Raw genomic sequence first — 12,052 nt, 5'->3', positions numbered from 1 at the left:
TGTATCAATGACAGTGTCACTATGACATCACCAGCGTATCCACGGTGACAAAGAAACATGTTGATGCTAAGCATTACATCAGCACAGGCACAGTTCTGCACAGTCCGTCCTGTTACTGTTATAGACGGCGAGTTAACTGTGCTCTGCCCCAGAATACACTCGCCCCGCACACACACACACCCTGCAGGTCGATACAAGACAGGACACAACACAGACCTGAAAGAAGCATGCAAAGAATGAGAAAAGTGCAGAGAACCTCCACGACTACAGGACGACTTCAGATTAGGTCAGTTCTCCAGGAAGCGCGCTGGCATGATTTATAAAGCTCAGACACGTTCAAAATGCACCAACATCAGACAAATGAGCCTTTCAAGTGAGCCACAAAGGAATGTTGAGGTGAGAAACGCCTCAGGATAAGAATTCCTTACCTTCCCGCGCACGGGAATTCCAATACACAAGAAAGCAGATGTGGCGATGTCAACGTTTTGGCTAATAACAAAATGTTTTTCAGTTAGTGTTATGGCCAACGTTAAAAGAGAAATAAACTTGATTGGTTTAAAATAAACTTTAAAAAAAATCACAGTCACAGAAATATCACACATCCTTAGTAACAGCTATCAACCTAAAGATATTTATATAACAGTTATACTAAACAACAAAGCTTGCCCTGGAGCCTCACCCTAAACCCTGACCCGATCGGGCGTACGGGACAGCTGCTTTGGGTGAGATGACCGGGGGATTGAGTTTCCGCCCCACTGCCGAAAGAAACCTCCTGTTGCTCTCTGTTAGTTTACAACCAGACATCTCTTACACAGTTTAACTTTATGGATTTAACTCGCACATAAACACACATCTAATACTCGAGAGCGTCCAGTTTGTGTTGTCATATTACTGAGGATGTGCCACATGTGGAAAAACAACTCTTTCATAACATAAACATAGTTTGCAAAGCAGGACAAATATCTACTTTAGTAAACGAAACACAAACACACTTGTGGCATGTGATGCATTTTCTTAAACATACACAACATTACTACACACTTTCTTCACACAGCAGAGGTATTTAAATCTAAATACAACATACATAAAGCATATATATTTCTATCAATTTCTACACCACGGAATTGATATCTACACTATTTAGCATCACTTTTTAAGACAGCTTCGTCACGTATATCTCCATTAAATCTAACAAGTGTCATACTTTACAGAAGTATTAACTCTTTAAATAGCTTTAAGTCAGTCATGTTAAAATTCAACTTAATGATGTTGGCACATGTTAAACACCTATAAGTGCTGTCAATCTTCTTCAAACAGCCAACCAACAGTCCTGGCCTGATACAAAAAACAGATGTAGTAAAGTCATGCATAACAGCACAGCATTGAATCTGAGTCCTGTCTGATCATGATTGACAACAGCAGGAGGATACGAGGTGTGTATGAGTCGCATTCACGTGCACGTATAGATAAATGCGTGTTTAATAAGACAGACAGAAAACAGAAACATCTCTTTGTGTTTGTGTGAAACCGAGAAGGTCCCGTTTAAATGTCCCGTCCTGCCTCGCGCTAGCGTGTGCTAACGGGCACTGATTTATTTCACTCCCTCTCTCTCTCTGTCTCTCTCTTTCTGGGCCAAGTGAAAGATGAAAACCCAATGCATGCAATGCATCCCTAAACATGTATTTGTTGGAAACAGAGCGGATCTCGTTAAAGTTAAATGCAATTCGGCTTACAGATGTAAGTTACGGGAAGGGCCGGTGAACGCTTACCGTGCTTGCTTTCTATTTTCCCCGACATGATCGCCGCGCTGGCCGGATCCTCAGTTTGCGCGGTCAAGGGAGGAAAACGGGGAATTTTAAACCAGAATCCTGAATGGTTCTCCTCAGCCACGCATTGTGATGTATCGAGCCCGTGTGGTTTTCTAGATCCAGGGAAAAGCGCAACAATCCGTTCACACGAACACGCTGGACAGACAGTGAAAGCTTTTGCTGGTGTGCGCGCGCGTGTGTGTATCTGACTGCCACAACAGCGCGATCCCGTCCACTGGATCCATTGGGATCGTCATGCGACACAGCGACACCCACTGGCTGGAATCAGAACGTGCAGTCAAATGGACCTGGTGGAAAACCGCTAACTTCTTCAATTTTAATCTTGTCTGGTAACATTTCGTATCTAATAAAGTTACGAAAGTTTAAATGGTGTATATCCATCCAGTGAATTTTCATGACGAAGATTTGAAACCAGTAAATGAGTTTTATTATAATGTTGAAACCCATTATTGTTTTCATTGTAGGTGATATTCATAACTGCGTTTACACAAATGTTCCTCATTGTTGGGCAAACGTTTGGTTAATAACATGCTTATGATGGGACATTTTTTATATATTTATATGCACGAATCTGGGCTACTTTAAAGTGAAACAAACGTTTTGTGCATTGCACAATAGGTATGTTTATGCAAAGGCACTCAACCGTGATTAAAGTTAAAATACAATTCATTTTTTTAACATAGTAGAGATGAATATGATTTACAAAAATTCCTAGCCATTAAGTTTTATAAGCTCTGGTTATAGAGAGATCTCAGATGTGTCACATTAAAGCTATACAACGCAATTAAAACTTATATATCGCCACTCATATATTATATATTTAAATGTAATATTGCTTTGATTAAAATATGTACGTTTAGAATTATAAAACAAAAAGTCATAGCTGGATTGTAGAGTGAACATCGGCTGCCATCTAGTGGTGAAATTATGAAATTACGAAAACATTATTCCACTTTCCACACAGTAACATTAAAATATTCATAGTGCCTCTTACTTAAAATGTATATATATATATATATATATATATATATATATATATATATATATATATATATATATATATATATATATATATATTTACATTTTACCATAATAGTGAATAGTTTACTCATTAAAACTTTGAAATAACACTCCTTTTTTATTTTAATGTTGTGACAAAAAATTACAAATAAATCAAAGCTTCTTTATCATCTTCAGTGTGGTCACCCTTTGTCTAGAATTTGGATAAATGTTTTCGTCATTTTATCATACAATTTCTTAAGATTTCACCTAAATATGCTTTAAAGAGAGGCTTTATGGAAGGAGTGGCTGCTGCTTTTTATTTATTATTCAGTCAAATATATCATTAAAAAATAATGAAATGATTTTTCCTTATTAAGAAATTGAATATCTTGGTAGAGTTAAATATTTATCCACATCTAATTTCATACACTTACATGCATTCTGATCAAAAGGTTTTGAAATCTTTAATTCAAGTCACCCTAAACTCTAACTCTGTTTATAAAGTGCTACAAATATTTGTGCATTAAAACATTTTAACATTCAAACTGAAATGCAAATTTCAACAAACAGCTACATTTAACTCATTGTTGCCCACCAGTTTTTTTGTCATTTTCACAAAAGTTTCACAAAACGCCTTCCTTGAAAATTTTCTTCTAAAAATATATAAACATACAAATATATCAAATGAAAGATATGGGTATTTTTCTTTAAAAATATTTTTTTTTAGCAAAAAGCTGAAATAATTGCATTTTTGTGAAGGAATTTTGTTGGAGATCAGATTCAGAACGATTCTCAAAACATACAGAGACTTTAAAATTAGTAAATAATTTTTTTGGTTCAGTTTTTTTATAAATTGGGTATTGGGATTAATCACATACAAAATAAAAGTGCATTTGTGTGTAATTATTATGTATATTTAAACACACACACACATACATATATACATTTAAGAACATTTTTATTTATATGTCCATTTTTTGTTTATATATATATATATATATATATATATATATATATATATATATATATATATATATATATATATATATATATATATGTAAATGTTTCTTAAATACATTCATGAATGTGTGTGTATTTATATGTACATAATAGCACACACTCATATATTATGCAAAAACCACACATTTATTTTGTATGCGATTAATCGCGATAAATATTTGCCCAATACTACTTTAAAGTATTTCGGGGTGGTTTCCCAGACAGGGATTAGATTAGACTAGACTAAAATAAATGTAAGAGCTGTCCAAACTAAACACTGACATAATACATCAGTGCCCTTTGTTTTGCCTCAAAATGCACCCAAGTAATGTTTTTAGTAAGGCATGTTTGTTAAAACTAGTTGTATTTCCTAATTAAACTAAGACCTAGTCCTGGTTTAAGATAATCTCCGTGCGGGAAACCGCCCCTATATGATCAAAGAGTAACTTTGGGTGTAAAGAAGGAAAGGATCGCTGCAGTAACTGTGTACACCGCTAGATGGTGCTCGATCTCAGAAATACTGTAATGCATGCAATATCTTGGCAAATCAATTAAACTTGTATTATTTTTAACTTGTCATGCAACACGCAAGCAAAGTAAACTTTTACTGTTTAAAAAAACGAAGCATAACTCCAAATTATACAAAACAAACCAAAATATCTTGCATATATATATAAGAAAAAGTTGAATCATTCAAAGCAATTATTCATAATTTCTTTGGTATCTGTAATGATTTATTGAGCTGTAAGTCTGCTTCATATATTTGTTTCGAATGTGCAAGTCTTAAAATGATTATACATGTCTGAAGTCTTTAACAGGATTACACTGTATTCAGCTGAGAAAAGCTAAATTCAATCTTCTCTTGCTGACTGTGTAGTTTTGAAAAGAGTTTGCCTAAACAATCAAAAATCAAAATGTTTATGGTTCATGTCAATATCTGGACAGCAGCGTTTACTCAGGTCTGTAACTGAGAGCATCACAACAGGAATGGTTTCATTCACCTTGAGCGGTCTGGAGGTCACTGTGAAGGGTGGAGCTGCTGCATCTACTGTACTGTCATGACTGTGAGGTCTTAGATTACAAACATACAAATGAATGAAAAACACTGAAAGAAACGGATGAACATATTGTAGAGAAAGGACTGCCATTCTGACCTTCAGCATGATGACATAAGGACTGATGTAAACATGTATGTCCACAGTCAGAGGAGCGAGAGTAAAGAGGGTGAAAGGTCATGCCTCTAACCGGCTCAATAACTTGTGCTAGAAATAGAAAGATCATTCAAGTGTGCCAACACACACAAACACACACAACCTGGCACATTGGTCAAACTGTGCAGCCTCTTTGCTCAACACAGTATAAAAGTGCTCAACCTGTTTGGCAGGTCCAACCATGTCTAGGATTTTTTAAATATGGGGGATCAGTGAACGGCCCCTCCCCAAATGGCATAGCGGTCGGCCTTTGATGTAAAAAGCCGCCGAATGCCTGTTTACTACAGTAGGCTACGTGCTGTCGGATGGATCCATCAAGCGGATAGACTATTTCATAGACTAAGTGTGGATTAAGGATGTTTAAAGGAGCATTTCACCCATAGAAACATTAATCTTTATTAAAAGTGGATCATATTTGTAGTCGAAATGTAACATACATTTCGAATTTGGTGCCTATTTGAGTGAGAAAAGAAGTGTTTGTAGTCTCACCCCCTCTACAAAGATATTGCACTTCCTTCTTTCAATGATGCAAAATGATGATTTTTACATCATTGAAAGAAGGAAGTGCAAGACTGAAATCCATATTTCTCCCGTCTCAGGGGAAACAGAGGGAATGATGCACGACCATTCAAAAACATGACTGGGTTTCTAACTATACACCGCTTAATGCAAATGGGTGAAGTGTCCCTTTAAAATGTCTAGCCTGGTGGTCAGGACATGAACGGATCAAATCAGCACATTTGCAAAGGTTTATTTTCATATGGCTATATCATAAATAAAAATTAGAAGGGTAACTTTGCAGTATCACATTATAGGCTATATTTCCTACTATGTGATTTCCATATTATAATCACCAATAACATTATTAATAAAATATTGTTATCTCTCAGAACTTTATATGACAAAAATGATATTTAAAGGAAAAATTCTTACAGTTATTCAAAGACGCGCGCATTATTCCATATTACTACCGTTTATGAGCACTTTATCTCTGGCCTCACTTTCTTATGTAATAAGTAGCTGATTGACATCTTTCAAACAGGTATCATTTTGTATAGTTACTCATTTTGGAAATATTAGCCATGATTTAATGATTTTATTATTATAATGAAAATTTTTGTTTTTAATACGATTTGTATTACCCTAGTCTTACGACAAATACGAGACCTTTTTTTTATCACGGAGAGCCGGTAGTATACGAAATTTCCTGGTAGATTTTTTGGTCCCACTCCGCCCCTACCAATAGAGATGCTATGGATTGACTTAAAGAGGGCCATACACATGACACGTCAAAGGAATATGACAGAGCTAAAGAATGACGGGAGAAGAATGAGCTAAAATTCCTCCTCAAGATGACAGGTTTGATCCACAGCTACAGAAAGCGCCTGGTTGAAGTTTTTGCTGCCACAGGGATTTGATTTTTCCGTATAAATACGGATTTCCGTATTTTCTGACCTTGGTGTGATGACTTGTCTAAATCACGTAAATCTGATGAGTTTTATTTTTGCGACGTGGAGGGGTTCCTCTTGTAAGCTACCCAGTCTCACAAAATTTTGTGATATAGTCACGTAACTTTTTGATTCTTTTTTTGTGATATTGTCACGAATCTCCGTGTTTTTTTGTGATCGTATAGGACGAATTTCAGTTTCCGTCTCATTCTCACGGATTGGTTACTCAACTGCTTTTTCATATTTTCTTACCATTGTCGCTTCGGTTTAGGGTTAACTTTGGTGTTTGCGTTATGTCACTTTAAAGGCGGAGTCCACGATGTTTGAAAAACGCGTTGGAAAAGGAGACGGGCCGACTACCAAAACACACTTATAGCCAATCAAAAAAAATCAAATACCGGGTTGCGTATGTGTGGGGCGGGTCTATCAACAAAAGGTCCAGATTCTATTGGGGTAGGGGCGTGTTTGCTTAGGTGATTTCAAATATCAACATTGGCTTTCAAACATCATGGACTCCGCCTTTAAGTATTGGTTTAACTTTATACTATTTTTTTCTGTTTTATTTTTTATATTTTTTGATTTTAAACCATTTTCGCTTGGGTTTAGGGTTAGATTTTAGATTTGCTTAATGAGGTTATTTAATATACAGGTTTCTCCATGTTTTTGTCCATATTTAAGCCATGGTCGCTTGGAGTTGGGGTTAGAGTTGGGATTCGGGTTAGGATGTCATTTTTATATAACAAAAAGTTGTTCTAACCCTAAACCCAAGCGAAAATGGTAAAAAAAGCAAAAAATTGAGAAACCAATAAATAAAATGACAAAAAAAGATGCAGCGTTTAAGCGAATGGGAAGGACTTGCGTATCATATGCACGCCAAAGTGGAATTTGATGTATGTATTGCACGAGTTTTACACTTCGTGCTATTTATACGCATCTTCAGGAGACTGGGCTGGAAATCGTGTCATGTTTCTAAGGTAGCCCTAGCGTGTTTTGTCCCTCTGTTGTCTCAGACGACGACATGTTTGTCCTGTGGAGACTACCGTATGCGTTTTGAAATTGAGGGGTGAGCTGTTGGTTGCAATTTTCAATCTCACCACTAGACTTTATTGTTTTTGTAGCAGTTATATTTCAGTTTTTCTGACCTTCACATTGAAATTCACTGCATAAACACAGATCAGACTGAATTTCATAAACAATGACCTTCACAAAAACAGCACACCGTTTCCCAAATTTTACCTGAAAGCGCAAATCTTTGAATAATAAATGTTGATGTGTAAAATTCAGGTGGTCATGTGATCGCCTGATGTAAGTATGAGTTGTATCGCAGGTTAATATTAAAAAACGAACTGTAACACTGCAGGAGTACAGAGCTGTGAACGTTCACGAAAAAAAAAAACGTGCAAAGGTAATTGTATTTCTGTTAATGTGACCCGGGTGAGGTTTAGGGTTTGAGGCGGGTCAGCTCTAAAACTTATGATGTTATGATATGATGGTGTTTGTGGTGTGAGGTTTATTGATTGTTGACCGCTTTCCTGTCTAGGGCAAGAATATTTGACTGGATAATCCATTTCAGTGTGTGTGTGTGTGTGTGTGTGTGTGTGTGTGTGTGTGTGTGTGTGTGTGTGTGTGTGTGTGTGTGTGTGTGTGTGTGTGTGTGTGTGTGTGCTAACAAGCCTGGCCTAATCAATAACTGCTTAATCAGCCATAGCTCACATCAGAGGGGTCGTGAGAAAGTGCATCTCTCTCTCTCTCTCTCCCAATCATTGTAAAATGCTTAACTGTGTAAAAATTACTTTTTTCTATCGACTTTTATTTCTTACTTTATTCAGTTTTAGATATTATTTTATGTGCCTTTGTTTGGTCTTAAAGCAGCTTTTTCATAATTTTTTTTGTATTTCCTTTCTCTCTCTGTCTCTCTCTGAACCTTGCTCTGTAAAAAATGACCCTGTGACCCGATCTGACAGCTTTTCAATGTAAAGGAGAAATTAATCTTGGAGAAAGGAAACAAAGTGTGTTATAAAAAAATACACTACAGCGCACACACACACACACACACTTTTTACACTCTCACCTTACCCATTCATGTAGTTTTTGTTATTCTGTCCACACACAGACACAGACACACACACACACACACACACACACACACAGACACACACTATGTGATGAAAGTGTATGTTGTGTGTGATTGAGGCGATACATCAGTGTGCATTACGTACTCATCTGTAACCTGGCATCAGTCCTGTACATCACACTAGAAGGTGAAATTGTAGTACAGTACAAGTATACTTGTTTGATATATATTCTAGATATATTTTACAATATATTATACGATGGAGAATTATTATTATATTCATAACTTACTCAGTATTAATCATAATGACTTCAGGGAATTGTATAATGAATTACTGTCTTTGTGGGTTTTGTATGAGGTTAACAGGCATTTCTTTTCTTCTTTAAATGAGCTTTCCTCTATCAAGTTTCTAAGTGGGATTTAGGATGATGTTCTTTGTGCTAGTAAAGAATAACATTCCTTTGAGCATTTTTAGTATTCTAGGGATAATGAATTTGACTTTGACTCAATGTTACTCTCTCTCTCTCTCTCTCTCTCTCTCTCTCTCTCTCTCACACACACTTACACAAAACAATTCTGATCTTTATATATTTTTTGAACACACTCATTCAACATTCAAAATGGCAAGTAAGTGAACCCTTAGGTTTGATAACTGGTTGACCTTCCCATGTGATTGGCCAAGGACAAAAAAGAAGGAAAGAACCCAAAACCATTGGGACCTTGGAATAGGGTGGACCTGAAGGCCTACATGTCATTTAAAATTATTTAATTTTACAATATAGTACTGGTTAAATTAATAACATATGGTTTTTGAGTCATGGGTTAAATAGTTTTCAGATCAGCAAAAAAAGTGATGTGGGAAAAAAATAAGAACAAATCAAGAAATTGTAAGCATATAAAATAGAAAAGAACAAAGTAACAAAGAAATATAATCAAATGAATAATACCATTGTAATAACACATTGTTTTCTATAAATTAAATATAATTCATCTTTTTAAAGCTATACAAGTGATTTTCATTTTGTCTTCTGTAGTTTGATTAGTGACACAAACATAAGCATTTCTTAAGCAGCCCAATCTCACGAAATTTCTTAACTTTTTGATTCTTTTTCGTGATATTGTCACAAATTTCTTTTTTTTGGTTAGTAGCGCAATTGTTTTTTGAAACTGCAAAATAGCAGAAGAGATGATTTGCGCCGGAGCATGCCTCCTTTTTTGCGCTGAACCGCCCAGGGAGCGCAAGTTCATTCCCTATTTTGCCGACGTGCGTCTGTGGAGGGAAAAACCCGCTGTGCGCCAGTGCAAAATACGAAATGATACATGCGTCACTGACAAAGTCAATTGCGCTGGGTGCAAGATAGGGCCCATAAAGTTAAGGTTCCAAATAGCTTTCTGATTAGCAAGTTTTTAGCATCTCCTATCAACGTTAACCCTTGTGCATTGTTCAAATTCACTGCCCTTTCATGTTGTTCATGTTCATGGCCAAAAAATGCCACTAAATGAAACTGTTGTAAAACTTTATCAGATTAATATAAAAAAATATTAATCTGTTAATCAACCTCAATGCTGATCAAAATTACCAAAGATTTACAAAAATTCCATGATTGTAACTCTTTAATTGCCAAGTTCATAAATGAACTTCCCAAATGGGTATTTGAGAAAAAACACAAAATTACTTATTTTCAATATAAAAAGTGATTTTGGACTGGATTTTTTAAAAACCCTTTTCACAGTCTTGGGCATTTCAACGATTAGAAAAAACATTGGCTTTGATTAATTTTTTGTTTTTGTGCAGCATCAGATTTAAAAAAAATTTCTTCCTCATTTATGGTTTGTGCTCATTTTTGCCCCAATGACTTCCATTATAGCAACATTTTTTGATTGCAAAGCCATGACAGCTTATTATCATGCATTTTTGATTGATGGTGGTTTTTCCTTTTGCAAAAAGGTAAAATTTGTCATTTGTACTGTTGAAATGTATTTTACATGTTCTAGAGAGCCGGTGTCCTGCAGAGTTTAGCTCCAACCTTAATTAAACACACCTGAAGCAGCCAATTAAAGTCTTAATAGGCATACTAGAAACTTTTAGGCAGGTGTGGTGAGGCAAGTTGGAGCTAAACTCTGCAGGACACCGGCCCTCCTGGACCGAAGTTGCCCATCCCTGCTCTATGTGGAGGTTCATGCCTTGTTTATTGGGTCATGTGCCTTTCGGTGTCTTGTCTCTTGTCCCCGCCCCCTCGTTCTCCTGCTTATTAGTAATTATTGGTTTTCTCCCATCACCTGTTCCCCCTCATTATCTTGTTTGTTTTTTTCTATATAATGTCATTGTGTCCTTAGTTCTGTGCAGGTTCATTTTGTTTTGATTCTCTTGTTTATGTGGTTATCTAGCCGAGTTATCTTGTCAAGTTTAGTTTTATCTGTCTGCTTACGATGTTTCATGTCGTGTACCCCCTCGTGGGTTTTGTTTTATGTTAGTAAATAAAGTGTTTTCTGTTTTCACGACTTCGTCTGCGATTGGGTTCATCCGTCCTCTGATCTGACATCTATTTCCACAGTTATAAAGTTTATTTGTCTAAATATTTAGGGATTCTTTCTCCCTTTTTAATAAAGTAACATAAAAAAGAATCTTTCAAAGTTTTAGAGTACCACAATGAGTACAAATTTTATATACTATACAGTATTATACCTGAAACATGTGGTACTGTACAGTAATTAACTGAAATCACTGCTGCCAGTTATTAACTGTAATTCCTAACCTACAGTATAAAACTGGCAACATTGTTGCCAGTAAGACACCGTAATGGTACAGAGACAGTAAATTACTGGCAACACTGTTGCCAGTTATTCACTGTATTGTCATAGACACAGTACTATACTGGCAACACTGTTGCCAGTAAGTCACCGTTACAGATGCTGTACAGTAACTAGCTGGCAACAGTGTTGCCAGTAATTTACTCCTAAAAACCCTGGTAAGGTTTAACAGTGTGAGTGTATCACGTATTGGTTACTCAACTGTTTTGTTCTATTTTCTTACCATTGTCGCTTCGGTTTAGGGTTAGATTTACATAAAATGACATCCTGTTACACAAACCCAACTCTAACCCTAACGCCAAGCGACAATGGTAAGAAAATAGGACAAAACAGTTGAGTAACCAATACGTGATACACTCACGAAAAAAGCGGAAATTTGTGACAATATCACGAAAAAATAATCAAAAAGTTAAGAAATTTCGTGAGACTGGGCTGTATCGCAGGTTAATATTAATAAACGAACTGTAACACTGCAGGAGTACAGAGCTGTGAACGTTCACGAAAAAAACGTGCAAAGTTAATTGTATTTCTGTTAATGTGACCCGGGTGAGGTTTAGGGTTTGAGGCGGGTCAGCTCTAAAACGTATGATGTTATGTACCCGTGGCGTATGTAGATAAAAACAGCTTGTAATGTAATAAAATATAATAGTTTATTATGTAAGGTCTTTATACACCAGT

The 12,052-nt window shown here is 36.0% G+C and overlaps 1 protein-coding gene across 1 annotated transcript in view; it reads right to left on the bottom strand.

Moving 5' to 3' along the window:
- The window catches only part of rapgef1b (Rap guanine nucleotide exchange factor (GEF) 1b), a 62,674-nt gene extending 60,634 nt beyond the window's left edge, over positions 1–2,040 (bottom strand). Inside the window, exon 1 of the mRNA XM_055179970.2 lies at positions 1,770–2,040. Coding sequence (XP_055035945.2) covers positions 1,770–1,797 — 28 coding nt within the window. The 5' untranslated portion in view covers positions 1,798–2,040. The remainder of the gene's footprint in view (positions 1–1,769) is intronic.
- Positions 2,041–12,052: the final 10,012 nt, after the last annotated feature.

This window comes from Misgurnus anguillicaudatus, chromosome 9, assembly GCF_027580225.2.
Source record: "Misgurnus anguillicaudatus chromosome 9, ASM2758022v2, whole genome shotgun sequence".
NCBI classification, from domain to species: domain Eukaryota; kingdom Metazoa; phylum Chordata; class Actinopteri; order Cypriniformes; family Cobitidae; genus Misgurnus; species Misgurnus anguillicaudatus.
This window is presented reverse-complemented; position numbering and strand designations above follow the sequence as displayed.